This window comes from Anomaloglossus baeobatrachus, chromosome 5 (assembly GCF_048569485.1).
Source record: "Anomaloglossus baeobatrachus isolate aAnoBae1 chromosome 5, aAnoBae1.hap1, whole genome shotgun sequence".
NCBI classification, from domain to species: Eukaryota; Metazoa; Chordata; class Amphibia; order Anura; family Aromobatidae; genus Anomaloglossus; species Anomaloglossus baeobatrachus.
The window spans coordinates 189916282-189937122 of record NC_134357.1 but is presented as its reverse complement, the minus strand read 5'-3'; the positions used below and the strand labels follow the sequence as shown (position 1 = coordinate 189937122).

General features: G+C 39.9%; 1 protein-coding gene across 2 annotated transcripts in view; it reads right to left on the bottom strand.

Annotated features, from left to right (window-relative positions):
* Nucleotides 1-6516: 6516 nt before the first annotated feature.
* Nucleotides 6517-20841, bottom strand: part of ZCCHC24 (zinc finger CCHC-type containing 24) — a 315644-nt gene continuing 301319 nt past the window's right edge. Inside the window, exons 4-5 of one of the 2 annotated variants that reach the window (XR_012754234.1) lie at nucleotides 14611-18517; nucleotides 6517-13956 (exon numbers count right to left, since the gene is read on the bottom strand). Coding sequence is in view for 1 of the 2 variants with exons in the window: in XM_075349056.1 (XP_075205171.1) it covers nucleotides 18404-18517 (114 nt within the window). In the remaining variant the exon portion in view is untranslated. Of the gene's footprint in view, nucleotides 18518-20841 lie in introns of both variants that reach the window. The other variant, XM_075349056.1, reaches the window with a different exon arrangement.

The window sequence follows — 20841 nt, the reverse complement described above, 5'->3', positions numbered from 1 at the left end:
GGAGGATTTGTGTTTGGTTTTTTTTGTGTGTGAAGAATTGCAGACTAGGGGGCAATTCTACAGGAGAGAGCACTGCTACAAGAAGAGGAGCCCAAGCGGACATTACTACAGGATAGGCACAAGGAAAAGGGACATTACTATAGTATGGGGACAGGGATGGGCACAAGGATGGGGCTTATTACTATAGTATGGGGACAGGGAGGGGCACAAGGATGGGGCTTATTACTATAGTATGGGGACAGGGATGGGCACATTACTATATTATATGTGCAGTGGATGTGAGGATCACTGCTATGTACTACCAATGATTGGAAATACAGAGCAGTGATATCTCATCTGTGACAGCACAATCACCTCACATCCACCGCTAATATAGTGATGTGTCCATCTTTGCTGCAGCGATGAGAGGTCAGTGAGTGTGCAGAGGGCGGGGCTGGACAGTGAGGCCAGGCGGTGCAAGCTGTGACTGTCAGGTTCGGCACAGGAAAATGTCATTTTAGGTTGAGCTGCAGGTAAACAAAGAGCTGCAGAGAATAAAGTGATAATTCAAGAGGAACAAAAGTTAGAAAACAAAAAAAAGTAATGTAGGGGTGATTTATATGACAATACAGCACAGATTAGCTTAAACTTTTTTTTGGAGTTTATGTCAGACAACTCCTTTAATAATTTGATCCATATTTGTCTCTTCCCTTCTTGTGTTGATGTTCTTCCTTGCAAACTGCACCTTACGTGGTAAAGTAGAGATCACTTTTGTACAAAAAAAAATAGATAGGGAAGGTTGTTTGAGCTACAGCCATCTAGTGAGATTAATTAGATGTATTTAACATCTGATTGCTGAGGACGCCAATTAGGAGCACTGGTAGTAATGTCATTTCCACTGAGTTGGAGCGCCTAGTGGGTCGAACTATCATGGTTATTGGGATTTAGCACTGGAAACAACTTTGCTCCCGCAGGTGAGCTCTTCATTCTCCCTCTCTCAACTTGAATACACATCAGACAATACTGTATGTGCACTTCCACTTTTAAGCTTCTCAGATTGGCACAAGCGATACAAGTAGCCACTTAATTGTAGATTCCTGAAGAACGCCATTGAAACTCAGAAGGGTAAGTGGGGGAATGAGTTTGGACAATGGGGCATGTGATACTAGGTAAGTTCTCATGTGCTCCTTGGGGCGATTCAGACATTCTGTTTATATTGGTCTTATAAGTGCCTGTAGAGTTATGTCTGTGATATGGATTCATGTTAATGTTATGGTAATATTGTACTGTAGACTGTAAGCCCGCAAGGGAAGGGCCTTCTCCTTTCTGTACCAGTCTGTCATTGTTAGTTTATTCACTGAAACTTTTATTTGTATTTTGTATGTAATCCCATCCCATGTACAGCACCATGGAATCAATAGTAAACCATAAATAAATAATATTAAGGAAACCTTGTTTATGGTTATCTATATAGTATGCACAGTCTATTGGTACTAGGGCCATCCAGAACCTGTCACCAGAGTTTTAGCCTATAAGCTATCACCAGTAAGCTTTTATATACAGCATTCTAGAAGTGCCCTGGCTGATCTGTATAACAAAAAGACAGCTTTCATTTTACTGACCAACAGGGCAATCAGGTGTTGCTAGTCTCGGTCAAGCGCCTCCTTTCATCACCATCCTCCTTTCCAGCTCCGTGTGAATGATGCATTCTAAGTCATCCACACCGAATCCTCCATTGTACTCCTGCATACACACACTTCTCTCTGCCCTGCTGAGAGCAGAACAAAGTATTGTAGTGCGCATGTGCAGACGTTCTTTGACCTTTCCCCGTGCCTGCACATTACAGTACTTTGCTCTGCCCTCAGCAGGGCAAAGAGAAGTGCATGTATGCAGGAGTGGAATGGAGGATTCTGTGTGGACGACGTAGGATGCATCATCCACATGGAGCTGGGAAGGAGGACGACGATGGAAGGTAGATAGGAGGCGCCAGACCGAGACCAGCGAGGCCCATCGGACCTGAAAGCCCTGCAGGTGAGTATAATAAAAGCTGTGTTTGTGTTATACAGTTCGGCTTGGGCATTTACATATTTACATACACTATCTAAAAAGAGACATATGCATATTTTTCTCACTATCTGGTATGAAATCAGAATTAACTTTTCCTGTTTTAGACCTATTAGGAAAATTATTTATATTTGCGAAATGCCAAACTAATGAGAGCGAGAAAATGTTTTTGTCACGCTGTACTCTAAGATGCACAATAGCAGTACAGCGCAGTAATGTGGGACTGAGAGGATTCCTGAAACTATCTGAGAAGGTAGTTAGCTGGTAAACCACTAGGGGGCGTAAAAGTGGAGGAAACGTATGAGCAGGGAATTCCCTAGCAGAGGTAATACTAGTCAAGCCCACCAGATGGCAGTAGAATCGTCAGAAAGCCGTGTCACAATATGAGATCTTGTAAGTACATAAGGGCAAAGTCTAAACGTAGTCAGAGGGAAGCAAATAGTCAGTAGCCGGGAAATCAGAGCCTAGAAGCGAGGGGGAGTGGGAACACAAGACAGAATAAAGGTAAACAGATAAGGAACGAACAGGGAGACAGCGGGAGAGACACTAATGGAAACAGAGGAGGTTAACAGGTCAAGTGAACACGGAGGTCAGGAGGGGGCAGGGCAGACAACAGGTCACTCAAGAGCAGAACACAGCAGAGCCAGAAGTATCACTGGCGATGTCCAAGAGAAACAGTGCCCTAATAAAGCAGCCTGACCTCCAGAATGAGGCAGAAAGGATTAACCCCTAACGTGACTTGCATCAGAAGTGAAACAAAAAAAAGGCTCAGCTCCAGCTGAGCCAGGAGTCAATCATGACAGTTTTAAGGCATTTTATTACTTTTTGAAAAGTCAAAAGTTTACATTATTAGTATTTGGTACCATTGCCCTTATTCTGTATGACTTCGGTCAAACACTTTGAATATACTTCCACAAGCTACTCAAAATATTTGGTAGGAATTTGGGCTCATTCCTCCAGACAGAACTGGTGTAACTGAGCCATGTTTGTAGGTTGCCTTCCTCGCACCTGCCTTCCTTTTCAGCTTTGCCCATACATTTTCAATAGCATTGAGATCAGGGCTTTCTGATGGCCATGCCAAAACACTCACTTTGTAATCCGTAAGCCACTTTTTTGTAACCAGTTTGCAGTATAGTTCAGGTCATTTTCCATTTGGAAGACCCATTTCTGCCAAGTTTTAAGTTCCTGGCTGATTTTGCTTCAATATTGCCACATAAGCTTCTTTCCTCATAATGTTATCCATTTTGGAAGTGCACTAGTCCCTCCTGCAGCAAAACAATCCCACAACATGATGCCACCGCCATGATTCACAGTTAAGATGATGATCTTAAGCTTCAAAGCTTTTCCCTTTTTCCTCCGAATGTAACGATGGTCATTATGGCCAAACCATTCAATTTTAGTTTTAGCAGACCACAGGACATGTCTCCAACAATTAAGTTCTTTGTTCCTGTGTGCATTTGCAAATATTAATCTGTTTTTTGTGTTTCTCTTCAAGTAATGGCTTCTCCTTGGCAGAGTGGCCTTTCAGCCCATGTTGATACAATACTTATTTCACTGTGGATAATGAACAATTTTACCAGCTTCTGCCAGCATCTTCACAAGGTCTTTTGCTTTTGGTTTTGGGTTGATATGCACATGTCTGACCAAAACACGTTCATCTTTGGTACACAGAACCCATCTCCTTCCTGAGCGGAATGATGGCTGTACATTCCCATATTGTTTGTATTTGCATATAAGTGTTTGTACAGATAAACGAGACACCTTCAGGTATCTAAAAATTGTACTGAAGGATGAACCAGACTTGTGCAAGTCCATAGTTCCCTTCCTGAAATCTTGGCTGATTTTGACTTGCATGATGCTACACAAAGAAGCAGTGTGTTTCAGGTGTCCAGTAAAATACATCCACAGGTGTGTCTCTAATTAACTCAGATGTTGCCAATTAACCTATCATAAGCTTCCAAAGACATGACATCATGATATCGGCTGTTCCATATTGTTTAAAGGCATAGTACTCATAGTAAGAAAGTAATAATAATGCCTTAAAACATTTTCGCTCATTATTCTGACATTTGGCAAATATAAATAATTTTGGTATGTGTCTTTTTAGATAGTATATGTAAACTTCTGGTTTCAACTGTATGTACAGCATTCTAGAATGCTGTATATAAGGGCTTACTGGTTGTGGTCGTAACTTATAGAGGGAAAATCTGGTGACAGGTTCCCTTTAAGTAAAGTATATTTAATGTATATAATATCGGCGAGTGTGTAGCCTTCTAGTAGTTTGATAATATTAACAAACCAATACAGTATATTCTTTATCTTTCTTCTGTGTTTATAATATCACCAGAACCAGGCTAATTTTTCAACTGGATGTGAACCAATAAGAAGACGTGACAACCCATGTCTTCTGATGTGTCTGTATTAGTAAATACATGTGCATCTCAAATTTGAATATCATGAAAAACAATGTATTTCAGTAATTCAATACAAAAAGTGAAAACACATACATTATATGTAGACATTACAAACAGAGTGATCTATTTCAAGTGTATATTTCTGTTAATGTTTTTGGTTTATAGCAAATGAAAACCCAAAAGTCATTATCTCAGAAAATTAGAATAATTACCACAAAACACCGGCAAAGGCTTCCTAAGAATTTAAAATGGTCCCTTAGTCTGGTTCAGTAGGCTGCACAATCATGAGGAAGACTGCTGACTTGAAATGTCCAGAAGGCAGTCATTGCCACACTCCACAAGGAGGGTAAGCCACAAAAGGTCATTGCTAAAGAAGCTGGCTGTTCACAGTGTGCTGTATCCAAGCATATTAATGGAAAGTTAAGTGGAAAGAAAAAGTGTGGTAGACAAAGGTGCACAAGCAACCGGGATAACTGCAGCCTTGATAGGATTGCTAAAAAAAGGCCATTCAGATTTTTTTGAGAGATTCACAAGGAGTTGACTGCTGCTGGAGTCAGTGCTTCAAGTGCCACCACACACAGACATTTTTTTATCAAGACCAAAGTCAGCGCAGCCGTCTAACAGGAAATTTTAGAGCACTTCATGCTTCTCTCTGCCGACAAGCTATTTGGAGAAGGAAATGTCATTTTTCAGCAAGACTTGGCACCTGTCCACACTGCCAAAAGTACCAATACCTGGTTTAATAATCACATTATCACTGTGTTTGATTGGCCAGCCAACTCGCCTAACCTAAACCCCATAGAGAATCTATGGTCTTCCATAATATTCTAATTTCCTGAGATAATGACTTTGGGTTTTCATTGGCTGTAAGCCATAATCATCAACATTAACAGAAATAAACACATGAAATCACTCTGACACAAGAAATCACTCTGTTTATAATGACTCTATATAATATATACATTTCCCTTTTTGTATTGAATTACTGAAATAAATTAACTTTTTGATGACATTCTAATTTATTGAGATGTACCTGTAGATAAATTCCCCAAGAAATAACAATTGTGGAGCATCTTTACTTAGAACTCTGTGTTGTGCTGTTCCTCAGCTATTCTTCATAGAAATAAATAGATATTTCGGTGTTAGCAGATGAAGGGGTGTCCCTACACAGTGTGCTAATGTTAGTACTGTCAGAGCCAGACTGATTAATGACCATCTCTTCCCAACAGTACCTAATTATCTATTTATTAAAGGGAATCTGTCAACAGGTTTTTGCCACCTAATCTGAGAGCAGCATAACATAGAGGCAAAGAGCCTGATTCTTGTATCAATTACTGGGCTACTTAGTGTAGTTTTCATAAAATCACTATTTAATCAGCAGTAGATTATCATTACAGGACTATTTAGCGTGCTGTCTGGTAGTCCAGCATATTCATGAGCTCTGTATAGCTACTAGATCTGCAGCTGAGAAAACATTTCATTTTATTAAAATGATAGCAAACAGCTCAGTAAGTGACACACCGCTGGAATCAGGATCTCTCTCTACATTATGTTGCTCTCAGATGGAGTAGCAAAAACCTCATGACAAATTCCCATAAAATAAACCTACTAGGAACATAACTAGCAAATAGCACAATACAGTTCCAAGATAAGGTGTTGTATAAAATTTGAAAAGGAATGTGTCATAAGATTTTTGCCACCTAATGCAGTATGATGTAGGGGCAGAGACCCTGATTCCAGCAATGTGTCACTTATTGGGCTGTTTGCTCTACTTAGATAAAATCACAGTTTTATCAGCAGAAGATTATCACTAGAGAACTATTAAACCTGCTGTCATCTAGTCCTCCATATTCATGAGCTCTGTGTAACCTTTTTCCCCCACTAATTGTACACTGTCCATAGGGATAAAACTGCCAAAGAAAGCAGTCCAGTAAGAGATAATTACCTAATTACATAGTACCATCAATTTCACTCGACACTCAATAATTGGTTTGTTCCTAAATCTCCTCTGTGTGAAGCAATCTAACACAAGTCAAAAAAAGAAACACACATGACACAGTTTATTTTGAAAAATGTAATTATTAGTTACAATAGAGCACTACAAAGAAGGCAAAGCATTTAAGGCACAATTCGGAATGCCAATATGGGCACAGAGCCAAATCCAGATTTTGTCACTTTGTGGCCACTGGATCTTGAGCTCTACCCATCCTTTTTAGCGCTACATATGGTTACCCAGTAACAGTTTATTTAGTCTATACATTATAAAACAGTACAATCACAAAGTCATAAAATATGAGTATTGTCCACCTGTCTACATCCTCGGTTATACATACATATATATACTTTTTTTATTAGTGCTTACATTTTTGCTGTAAATAGTTCTCAATTAAGTGTCTCTTACAAACCATGGCAAGACCCTGGATCAACCATCCAGTTTCTCTTATTAGTGTTTATAGTTAAAACTTGGCACTTCAGGAGCATGAAAATAGAAAAGATTATAACTATGTAACATGGAGCTTTTAAACTAGTTCTCATAGCAAACTTTACTATCATTTATTTGGAGGCACTAGTTCAAGGCAATTACTCTTCTCTTAATTAGTGTTATTTAGTTACTTATATCACACATACGCATAATTAGTGAAAGATGTATAATGACTAAGGCGTCATGTTGTATCATGGCTCTTTACTACCACTGAGTGTTACATGGCTGTAATTGGGCATAAGACAATTCCACATAAAAACACTCTTTCCCATGGCTATTTAGTAATTATTAGTCTAATTACAGTCTAAAATTATTGAAGTGCAGCTTCTCCAATTTCTCTTTGCATCTTCTTTATATGTCACAACTGATTTTCTGGTCTGAAGAAGACATTGTCAGATCTTACCTGGAAATGTTGCAATATGTTGCAATAGAACTTTGAACAGTGTTACGTGGCTGCAATGCTGACAAATGGACTCTAGGGACAAGATGTCACCAGTAGTCCAAACTTGCCACATCAAGTCCTTCTATACCAACCAGCTATTTGTATGCAGTGCAAGGTAGGAGTCACACTACACACTGACTTTATTTGCACTGTGGTGTCTTAGGGCATATTTATGTACACCATTGTAACTATTTCCAGCTCCTATGCAGATATGTATGTGTTAAGATCCATTTGTCATCTCCTTTTAGGTAAACTATTGTCATATTACTACAAATATAAGAGACTACACAAGCGGCATGTAATGTTGTCTATGCATGCCCTCTCCAAGAGTATACATTCTTCGGACGACTAAAGAGCTGCTATGGGGCCATTGCAAAGATGGGAGTCAGCTCAAGTTGATTCCACTGATCAACCTTTGCCGATCTGTGTAAACCAACACCAGGCTCCTCAATCCCTCAAAGGCCAGTGTCACACTTGCCAATGCCTCGCGTGTATCTTGTGCGAGTTTCGCGGTGCATCACCCGTCACAGACACACTCTGCTCAGAGGATCTTGTCGGTTGCATGTATCTCTATGCAGCCAACCCGCTCCTGTGAGGAGTGTGTGAGTCCGTGATGGGTGATGCACCGCGAAACTCACGCGAGATACACGCGAGGCAATCGCAAGTGTGACACCGGCCTAACAGGCAAGCTGGGAAACAAAAGGAAAAAAGACAAGCACATGCCACAAGGGATAATAATGGGGTGAATGGGACAACTATCTCTATGCCCTCCTGTACTGGGATGGAAGAGTGCTTCTGCATGAACTAGTACAAGCTACGCCTCCACTTTGTTTTTTCTATGGCACGCCTTGACTTTATGTATACCTGCCCCTTAGTAAATATGGCTGATGTTGACATAATTGCTCCATGTTATATAGTTTGTATCCAACTAAATATGATAAATTATTGCTTGAATCTAAAAACCCTCAAACCATAATATGTCCAGTTGGACGGACTATGGAATGTCAGACAAAAGCTTTGATGGTTTAAAACTGAAAATGTTTTCCTACGGTTTATATTAAGGAACACGTTAATCAGAGGATAACATCTTAACATTGCAAACAACGTAATGTAAAATTTCCCTTTTTAAGAGCTATTTTTTTTAGTAATTAAAACCTAAATGTTCAAAAGCTTCCAAATACTTGATACAATGCATAAAGGCAGCGTTGGCAGCAAGCACTTGGCCTGCTCAGATAATATGTTCAGTCATTAGAATTAGGAATAACACAATAATAACATATCGCTTACATAAAGGTCTTTCTTCAGAAATTATGTACCAACTTTAATATTATATTTTTCTGCAGATAATATGTTCATCTCGATGACATTTGGTTACATACTTTATACAAACATTAAAATAATAACAAACAGAACAAAATCTTCCATAAATATTTCCTATAGGATAAATCCTAAAATCGGTAAGAAGAGACCTTCATTAGTGTTCAAACAGAGAAATACAAAGGCCCTTTAAAAAGTTTTCAACATATTTTAAGAAAAAGAAATAAAAATACCTTGAAATGTTTTAGTAAACAGATAGGCCCAAAAATATATACAGAATAAAACACTGTTGCAAACTGTTCCTTTATCAGATTAATTGTAGCTAGTTCCAAATAAAATTTAACATCTACAAAGTTGTTTTTTTTTTCCAAAATACACACATAGTTTTAAAATAATAATAATAATCATAATAATAATAATATAAAAAAAACCCCCATAACATATGCTATGTCAAGTAATACTGGGTATAAATAGGTATCTGAAAGCAAAATTGGAAATCTGGTTAAACAACAGAAATATATGATTGTCCCTTTTGAAATATTATACAAGATACACACAAACAAAAATAAATCTGAATACCGGGATATGTCTTTTCAAATACTCAACAGTCTAAATACAAGAGGAAAGATCAATGGCTTGGATTAAACCTTGCAACAAACCATGATTTGTTTGCTGCTCTCCAGCAGCTTGTATGGATACCAAAGTAAAGTATATGCAAAAATTAAATTGGGAAATTAAAATAAATACATGACAGAATCCTCAATTATATATATATATATTATGTATATGTGCACACACATACATCGTATACTGCCCTCACCCATTTGTTATCCATCCCTGCCTATATGTAAGTAAAGGAGTACCACTTATGAAAGTGGAATTTTCCCGAGTACACTTGTCGTATGTCACAGTTGGCTATACCCATAAAAAAACAAAAACTGAATTATTGGCACTGAGGTACATCATCTCTAAAACTGGTTATCTAGTAAATATAGTGAATATTATATAGGGCATATATGTTCAGATGTCTCACGGAGAAGATCTGCCCATTCATAGACTCTGTATGAGTAACATCCAACTTTCTGAGGATTGGTGGCAGTCAATATCCTGCCACGTGGCCAGCTTACTATATCCTAATAATATACTATTACCCACTGAGATTTTATCTGTTCTCTGACCATGGTTATATCTATTCGCAGTAGAACAAATTAAGGCTCCTAGGGCCAAATGCAAAATGTATTAATTGGCCAACCAAGTACCACTTCTCCTTAACAGCACTCGTCATCATATTGAGCAAAGGTTGTATGTTCTTTTTTTAATCTCCAATGCCAGACTGTGAATGCTACCACCTCTCTGGTTTTACTGCGGTCAAGAACAGAACATGCAGTAGGTTCACCTGTTCAGCTAAATATAAATCCTTTAAACATTCACAAACTGTAGTATGACATGGGAGTGATTCAGATGAATGGCTCACCTGGTAATACATGGACAGCTTGAGCCTCCTAGAGCTGCCATTACAAAGCACTATCGCTGTAGCACACACCCTTCTACAAGTCTCTTTAAATAAAACAAATATTCTATTTGACAAAATTATATTTTGGAGCATAATTCAGATGGCCATGTAAGATATCTCACCAACTTCTTTCATCAGTGAAATGTTGTTTGATTCACATAATCTATGAAAAGTAGTTATCTCATCAAAAAGTACTTGATCGCTGGCAATACATGGGACAATTCTCAGCCTGATTGTCTCACCAGGACAAAGTACGGCACTGTGCCATGCAAGCAGAGAGATGTCTAGTTAGTTCTTGTTAGACCAAGAAACCTGGAACCATTAGGGCTTGTTCACAAGTTAGGTATTTTTTGTTACGCATTTTTTTCTGCATGTTTTTACTGTGCTATTAACGCAATGTTTAACAGTACCAGCAGAGCTAATGAGAATTCTGAAGTCTCGTACACCTTCTGCTTTCTCCCGGATTTGAACCATCATAGCATTTTGTTTTGGTAATCTGCAGCATGTCGGATCTTACAGCGTTTTGGCATCATTTTTCTCTGAGGCAAATGAAAGGGGAAAAATGCAAGTAAAAACGCATAAAAAACACTCATAAAAGCACGGCAAAAACACCCGTATTTAAAGCAACATTTTTCCTGCCAAAACAGCAGAAAATTCTGCGCCAAATACTTAACGTGTACACAAAGCCTAAGTTGTCCTCATCGTTAGGTTTAATTGATTTTGTAAGCTTTCTTTATAGGTAAAAATCTAATTACACAAAAGTACATAAATAATCAAGAGACCCAACACTGCATGATATAATTCGGAGTTAAAATGAGCTAAATTGTGCAGGGCTGTTGCTTCAGTTATATAAACCTCTTTTGAAACCAACCTATTCTTTGCAAATCCCAACCACATGTACAATACTTGCCAGTAACTTCCTTAGACAGTAACTAGATCAGTCATAAATCCATAGTTTGTGTGCAGTAAGCTAACTCATCTTTGAGACACAAATGACTGATTATCGAAGAACATGCTCTATCCCTCTGAGTCTCTAACTGCTCAACAGATCAGCTGGAATGAGGTATGTGGTAAACATTTACATGTCATTGAAGGAAACCTGTCACGTGAAAAAATGCTATTAACCTACAGCTATGAGGTTAATAGCGTATGGAACCTGCCCGGCACCTACACTTTGAACCCCGTTGCTGTGAGGACTTTAATCCTCCTGACAGTGCTTGGGTGTCAGTCATGGGGTGGCGACGGCGCAAGTTCAATTACTGATGTGGGCATCAAGAGCTGCAGCTGTAACTGCAACCCTTGCATTGACTGACAGCAGGTTCTAATAATAATAATGAGTGAGCTGTCAGTCGCCACTCTCCATTCATAGAGAGCGGTGATTGAACCCGCACCATCGCTACCCCATGACTGAAATCCGAATGTGGGGATGAAAGTTCTTTTCCTCTTGGCAATGGGGCTTAAACTGCAGGCACCAGGGAGGTTCCAAATGCTATTAACCTGCAGATTACCCCAAAGCTACAGGTTAGTAGCATTTTTTCATGTGACAAGTTCCCTATTACGATCATTAACTATGTACAAAGCTGCACAGCCCAAGAAGATACATAACAGACAGCGATTGGCCGAATAATGTTAAGGCCAGTTATTCGGATAGCTATCTCTTACGACTCCTTCATAGACAGGAGTGCGCTATCAAGCGCTCTCATGTATCTCACAGAGAACAAAACGATCAGCGGAACATGATCTGCCATGCTGGAATTCTTTCTCAGTAGCTGGGAGTCAGGATGCCCCATACACACTATATGGGAGGGTTTAACCTGATTTATTTCTTGTCCAAACAGATTTACCACATCTCTCCACCTGATCTACGCTCTAGTCCATGCCTTTTCCATTAATACCAAGATATGCCAACCAGGTTGAATAACAGCCTTTTTGTTGTTCAGTCGTTGATTCTATTATGAGAAGACAGGTTGGAGGCCGAGGATATAACACCATATCATTATTTCTTTGATCTCACAGGTCAGGTGTTTGATTTTTTTGGGGACAGGAGTTTAAATCGGAATAAACCAAAATGAATTCAATTGAAATTAAACATGAAGCTATATGCAATTTTCCATGTGGGAATGTTTCCAGTATTCATGCATTAGGGTACGCTCACACGAGCATATAAATCGGATGAGTGCAATGCGAAAAAATCTCGCTTTGCACTCGGCCCCATGTTAGACAATGCTGCAGCTCAGTTCAGCGATTTTTTTCTCAGCGCTAAACGGACTGAGGAAAAAATCGCAGCATGCTGCGATTTTCTGCAAGAGCCGTATCACTCGCACCCATTCAAGTGAATAAGTGTGAGAGAAACATCGGATTGCACTCGGACGTTATCCCAGTGCAGTGCGATATACACACAGGCTGACAATGGAGGAGATGGGGAGATTAACCCCTCCCTCTTCTCCGCAGCGCCCCCCCTCAGCTTCGCAGCTGTGACCCGATTGCAAGATTGGGTCACAGTTGCATGACACTCTGCTCACGCTCGCAGCAGAGCCTGAGCCAAGGTTCATTAGCATGTCGCATCCCATGCTCTCGCATTGGATGCCATACGCTAATGTCTCTGCAGCGTTAAAGTGACTATTTCTCTGTCTCTGATTTTCATGTGGGTTTTTTTTAAAGTGTGTTCATTTCATAAAAACGATTTTAAAATCTATGATTAGGCATCAATATTAAATTAGACAACTTGTCAACATACACAAAAGGCTCCCATACATACTAAAGGAAGCCTGTCATGTGTAAAGACAAGATTAACCTGCAGATACGGGCTTAATCTGCAGGTTAATAGTGTTTGGAACTTGCCCCTCGCCTGCACACTGAACCCTGCCGTCGGGAGGAAATTAACTTTATTCCCTCTGGCACATTCCGGTTTCAGGCACAGCGTCAGCGTTCCCCCCAACACACTGACTGACTGCGGCTTCTAATGTTGAGGGGCTATCAGTCAGTGTGGGGGGGGGCGCAGTCACCGCTCTTTATACACACAGCGGTGACTGAACGTGTGCCGTCCCCATGACTAAAACCCAAATGCTGCCGGGAGGATTAAAGTTAATTTCCTACCAGCAGAGGGAATCAATGTGCAGGCGCTGGGCAGGTTTTAAGCGCTATTAACCTGCAGATTATTAGTGTTCCGATCATCTAATGTGTAAGGAGTGATTTCAAAGGCTCAATCATTTTGTTCTGTATATAGATAAGCTGCTGCTATAGGTGTCTTACTCTGGCTTTTACTTCACTCACATAGAATACACATTAATACTCTGCAGAGCTATGCATGTATGTGTATGAAGAAGACAAGAGGGCTAGGTGTCAGCTAACATGAATCTGAGAAGTTGTAATTTTCTTCCAGAGAAAGAGCGACATTTGTGACTGGTATTGCAGTTTAACCCAATTCAAGCATGTGTAGTTGAACTACAGTAATGGAGGCTCTCCTTTAGCAAGAATAGTAGTTGTAAGAAAGCAGAGCTTTTTTTCCCTTATGACTTCTTTAAACTATAAACTTTGATCTGATTGCTGCTGTTTAGCCATTTAAATGCTGGCATGTGCCATGTCACCATTCCGACACACTTCCTTCTCCCTCTCCCCTCTGATATGATCATAGAGTGACACTGGATTGCCATGGCAGCCAGTGCCCTAGAAAAGTCCACTTTTGTCCCCATTTAGGACCTTACTGATGGGTATAATGATTGTGGTCACACACTGTGACTAAGGCCTGCGACACACATTCGTGCCGCCGGCACGTGTTTGTCATTTTTTACACGTACCGGCGGCACGGAGACACGTACAGCAATGCTACCCTATGGTAGCAGGCACATTCACGTAAAACCACACGGAACGTGTGTCCGTGTGCGTTTGTACGTGTGTGCGTTTTTCAAAGCGCCGACATGTCCGGTTTTTCTCCGGCAGCACGGGTGTCACACGGCCCGCACCCGTACTACACGGGTGTAGTGTGGATGCGGTCCCGTGTGACACGCGCCGGAGAAAACACACGTGTCAGTGAAAAAAAAAAAAACATTAACTCACCTTCTCCTGCCCTCCTGTCTCTGCCGCTGCTGCCTCTTGCTGCCGACCGCCGCTCATTAATCTCATAGAATATTCACTTCACTGCCTGGCAGCAGCAGCAGCGGGGAGACGGGAGGGCTGGAGCCCGAGGATCAGCACCACGGACAGCAGCGCGGACATCAGGAAGGACCAGGTGAGTATGATAATTACCGGTTCTACGTGTGCTATCGCGGATAGCACACGTAGAACACACGTGTCCCGCACGTACCAGAGACACGTACTTACCTGCACGCAACACGCAGGGAAAATACGTGTCTCTCGGCACGTGCGTGATTTTCACGTGAATGTGGCAGAGGCCTAAGACCGAGCCTATGCAGTAAGGGGGCCCGCTGACAACAATTTCACCTGTATGTGTATCCTTGCACGCACATTCAGCTGAAACATATTGTGTTGTAGAGACCTGCTGACTTCATGAGCTGCAATACACAATGATAGTCAATCAGAGGCTGGCAGCAGACGTCGACTTGCCAGTTACAGGCGGTGCAGGATAGTGACGTCACATGCTGCCCATGAAAGCACACAGAAGTCAGCTGCCAGCTTCTGTGCCGATTATATAGGAGGACACCCCCCATCATGTGAGCGGGGGAAAGTGAGAAGAATGGTCTGGGTTTTTTTTAAATATACTGGAGAAGAGCAGAAGGGGTCCAGAATGGAGTCATTATACCAGAATATCTGATATTATACCAGCATGGGGGACATTATTACAGAAATAGAGTCCAGGTCAGGATATTACTATAGAATGGGGGCCCAGGACAGAGGGAATTACTACAGATGGCCCAGGACAAGGAGGAGTTACATAACAGGGGCCCAGGATGGAGGACATTATTACAAGATGGGGCAAAATTATTGTAGGATAAGGGACATTATTACAGAATGGGCGCCCGAGTATAGGGATATTATTACAGAATGAGTGGCCAGTACAGGGGAAATTTTCACAAGTTGGGGACCATTATGGGGGCCAGGGCAGAGGACATTATTACAGGATGGTGGCCAGGATGGAGGACATTATTACAGTATCATGGTCCATCTGACCAATGTGTTAGAGGGGGCCCATATCCAAATTCTGCACAAGGGCCAATAGTATGGCAGTTACGCCAATGCTTACTGATGCAGTATAACTACCCTTTATCTTGATGTTGTCCTCAGTCTTGAAAGGGTGTATGACCTGTGATATAAATATGAACAAAGTGAAAGTGATGATATGGCCCCCACAGAATCCTGATCTCAACATCATCGAGTCTGTTTGTGATTACATGAACAAACAGAAGGATTAGCAAAGGCTACGTACTCAGAATATTTGTGGTTAGTTCTCCAAGATGTTTAGAAAAACTTCCCTGCTGAATTCCTTCAAAAACTGTATACAAATGTACCTAGAAGAACTAATGCTGATTTGAAGGGAAAGGGTGGTGACACCAAATAGTGATGTGATTTACATTTCTCTTTTGTTTATTCACTTTGCATTTTCATATACTTAACACATCTATTTTGGAAGCATCCTTACTTTGCATTGTTTCCACACCTGACTAAAACCTTTGTATGGTGCAGTGTGTATGTGTGTGTCTGTGTGCAATCTATACGTGTATACACACATACTGTACATATAATACATAAAAAGTTGTTCCCTCAACAATAATTAGAATTTTGAAATGATAAATTGCAATTATTTCTTGAAAGCAGACCTTTGAAGATTAAGATTTTTAATCAATGAATCATTAATAAATGATGGTGATTACTCGTGACAGATATCAAGGACTGAACAAAACCACAAAACTTCAAGAGAGCTTGACCGCTCAAAACCTGGTTGTGAGTAAAATGGCAAGACTTGGTCTAGAGAAAGAAGCACAAACCCACCTAATACATTTATATTGTTTGTATAACTTCTACATTAGTCATCACTGATGTTAAATGTTAAATGCACGTCTTGTCTTGAAAATAGTATTAATGTGATCTTCTCTTCTAAAACAAGGCACCCTCAGTCCAACATTTGACTACTGGTACAACTATGGATATTTTCCTTTCAAATAATAACATTCTTCTGCTAAATCAAAATATAGGCGTCTATGGTGACCATTATTATTGGTCATCAGTATTACCCGCACTTGCATATCTCCACCATCTTTGCTAAAAATTAATATAATTATTCTTTAAAGCACCAGCCTCTGAGCAATTTAACATATATCTATAAGCAATGAATATGTATCAAGTCAAGTAAACATTGTAGCGTACCAATATACTGCTGCTAAGAAAAGCTGCAGAAAGTGTAGACCTGTTGGTCCTTAAAGTTACTATATATTTTCATGGGCAAACTTTGATTAATATAGATATAATATATGCAATCTGTACACAAAATATTCCTGGTTGTACATCTCTAATATAGAATTGTCCGATACGGAAGAACAGTGAGAAAAATGGAGAAACGTACAACTCTCAGCTAACCACCCCACCATAATAATAAAAATTATAATTCTGTGATAAAAAAAAGAATTAACCAAATCAGAATTTTAATTTACAAAATTTACAGTGAAGAGGAACGGTTCTGTTCTGTATGAATGGGTAATCTTATGGTCTTCAATCTCAGCTGCATTAGGTAACAAGGTGTTCAGTGCAGCAGGATATGGCTCATGATAATTAATGCTTCCTCAAAACCCTTCTGCTCTTTCCCATAGAAAATGTGCAGTGCTGTCTCTTACAGTGTTTGGCAGCTTTCCACAGTTTATAAAACCCTTCTGTTTTCTTATATTGAGATGTGGGACAATGCTGGATGAAAAGTATCAACGTGCAATGAAATAGTGACTACCTGGAACGGTATAAAGCGAGGAATCTTGATGAGCAAGTTTTTCCCTAAATATCAGCCCAGGTTTGGCAAATAGGAAGAATCCAGTACACAACAGTAAAAATTACACAGACACATAAACAAAATCTACAAAGTGGCTTAAAAAGAACAATTATAAATATTTCTTTTTGCAAATCACTAGCTCAGGGATATGAGACAATTTTCATTCATGTACACCCCCATATTCACAGTTATCATTTTACGTGTGCTTTTGGCCCACAGAGAAACAAGCTGAAGACACAACAAGTAACACTGCTTCTGTCTGACACAATATTCCTGTTAGTTGTGTGTTCGTCTTATCAGTTTCTGGACCAGTTTTTTTTTTGTTATTCTAACCCCTTCTGCTGCTGTGGACATTTCCTTGAATTTTTCCAGTAGCAAAAAGGCTAAAGTACATGTAAACAAGAGTCCCCTAATCCCCCAAAATAGGAGTGGGTATTTTATTATTGGTAACTTAATGTTGCCATCTGCATCCAGATTTTTTTGCAGTCAGTTCAAAACAAGTTAAAAGGCGAATGAGAACAGAAAACTTTTGATTCTAGGTTTCCAGTCTTTGACACAAAACTAAATGCTTCACTACAATGCGAGCACAAAAAAACTATTAGCAAAAGTACTTGGAAATAATATCAATTACTGACCGTGAAATATGACTAATTGACTAATCATCAATGTAGTTTAAAGTCAGGCTGCAGAGAGACTGCATTGTCTCTATATTGTGTTTTTTTAGGTTGGTTTAATATAAGCAGTTTTTGATCATTTATAAATCTTAAAAATGATGTTATCTTTTGTATTCTTTATTGTGTTAAGCTCATTTTATCTTTTGTATTCTTTAAGCTCAAACCATACCAGAAACTGCATGTGAGAATCCAACCTTTGGGCAATTAAAAACTTTTAGTTTATAAATTCAGATCTATGGAAAGAATATACGATTTAACTTGAATCTCTATGTGGAAGGGAAGACAAATGTTTTAATCATTTAGACCTCTATATATCACATTGCAATAATTCCCAATAACTGCATTATCAAATATCCAGTTTCCAAGTTTTTAAACCCCAGAAAAATGGGGAAAATCTGGAGGCAAATGACAACTGTGTTAACAGTTAAATAGCCCTAATACTTCATAAATACAAACAGTACACATACACAGGAAGAATGTTACATTCTAATACTCATAAGGCATATTATTAGTGTATACGCTTGTCACTGTGTCGTTGCCATTCCCTTATTATGCTTCGGCGTTTCAGCCAAGGATCTGTGTGCTGTTTACTGGACACGACGGCAGTAATAACCAAGAACCTTGCACTTTTCGCACAGATGTTGGGGGTGCTCCTTGCTTTGATCCGATACGTCCAAACCATCAGGTTTCTCTAATGGTCGCTATGAAAAGGAGAGAAACGAACAAAGGATTAATTATTGAGTCTGCAACCTAATACCAAGTATGGAGCAGCTGTTGGTGAACTGCAACCCAACCCAGTCCTTAGCAGTTGACAGCAAGTCTTTCTAGAGCAATTCTCTCAGCTTTTGCCTCCTTGTGAATAATCAGCTATTTAAGTGTCAAAGTATTGTATTACTAGTTAACAAACTAGTAAATAATAAAGACTCTGAAGTTAAATCTCATGCCATAAATCATTATCTGGATTACAGAAACATAATGTAAAATTTTATCTTTTTACTTAGCCTTATTTCAGACATAGACAAATCTTTGTCAGGTCTTGCAGCCAGATCCACAACTTATGAGCCAGTAATGGCATGCTGTAAGATCTACAAATCTGATTGAAGATTGATTACTCACATTTTTTTTAAAAGATTAAAATAAAAACTTTAGCATGTACTGCAACATAAGATTCAAAAATGACTGGAGATTGTAGTTTTGTGTTTCTTTTTTCCTGTTCGCTTCCACGGTCATCTTAGCTGGCTGGTCCTCTTTGTTAGTAGTTATAGCAGTCCTCATCTTATTTCATCATCTCCATTTCTTAGCAGTTACAGCAAACTATCTTTCCACAGTAGGACCCTTAATTCCTCAGCAGCCCTTCATTACAGTATCTACCCTGCCACTAGTGACACATTGCTACTTGCATAAAGCAAAATACAAACAGCATAATACAGTGGCATGTTTAAGATAGTTGCGGCAAGCCTGGTCAAAATTACTGTTATTGTGAACAGTTAAGCATGTTGAAGATGAAGTGATCTTTAAAAGGCATAACATTTAAGATGATATATATCCTTTGTATTTTAGGCAAAAAATTTTTTAAAAAAATCATCTTTTACATTTTAAGATTAACAAAAAAGGAAAATGGGCTGATGCAAAAGTTTGGGCACCCTGCATGGTTAGTACCTAGTAGCACCCCCTTTGGCAAATATCACAGCTTGTAAACACTTTTTGTAGCCAGCCAAGAGTCTTTCAATTCTTGTTTGAGGGATTTCATACATTCTTATGCGGGCGTCACACGAGACGATCTATCGTGCGATATGTCGTCGGGGTCACGGTTTTCATGACGCACATCCGGCATCGTTCACGACGTCGTCTCATGTGACACCTAAGAGCAGATACTAATCGGTTGTAAATCGTGTATCGTGTACACGTTGCTCATTTTTAAAAAATCGTTTAATCTTATTTGTGCAGATTGTTCATCATACCTGGGGCAGCACACATCGCTCCGTGTGGCACCCCGGGAACGATGTACACAGCTTACCTGCGTCCCGCAGCTCCCGCCGACTATGCGGAAGGTAGGAGGTGGCCGGGATGTTTACGTTCCGCTCATCTCCTCCCCTCTGCTTCTATTGGCCGGCAGCTGTGTGACGTCGCTGTGACGTCGAACATCCCACCCCCTTCAGGAAGTGGATTTTCGCCGCCCACAGCGACATCACTCAGCAGGTAAGTATGTGTGACGGGAGTTTAACGACTTTGTGCGACACGGGCAGCGATTTGCCCGTGACGTACAAACGACGGGGGTGGATAAGATCGCTCGTGCAATTGTACGATAGATCGTATCGTGTGACACCCACATTACAGTCTGTGAGATTTCTAGGTCATCTTGCATGCACTGCTATTTTGAGGTCTAGCCACAGATTTTCAATGAGTTTCAGATCCAGATTCCATTCTTCCCTCTACAAGTGAAAAAGTTCCTCATGTCATTGGCTGCAACACAACCCCAAAGTATGATTGATCCACCTCCATGTTTAATGGTTGGCAATATGTTCTTTTCCTGTAAAACTGAGCCATTGTTTCTTCGCATATTCCTTTGACCATTCTGGCTAAAGAGTTCTATTTTAACCTCAGTCAACAGGACTTGTTCCAAAATGCATCAGACTTGTTATCTGTTTTTTTTTTTGCATACTTCTGACGCTCAATTTTATGGTGGGGAAGGTAGTAGGAAGTAGGAGAGGTTTTCTTCTGATGACTCTTGAAGACCATATTTATGCAGGTGTCTCTGAACAGTAGAATAATGTACCACAACTCCAGAGTCTGCTAAATCTTCCTGCAGACTTCTTGCAGTCAAGTGGGGGTTACAATTTTCCTCTCTAGCGATCCTACAGCAGCTCTCACAGAAATTTTGCTTGGTCTTCCAGGATTTATCTTGACCTCCACTGATCATGTTAATTGACATTTCTTATTTACATTTTAAATTGAGAAAAGGTCATCTTGAAAATGCTTTGCTATCTTCTTATAGCCTTCTCCTACTTTGTGGGACTCCACCTTT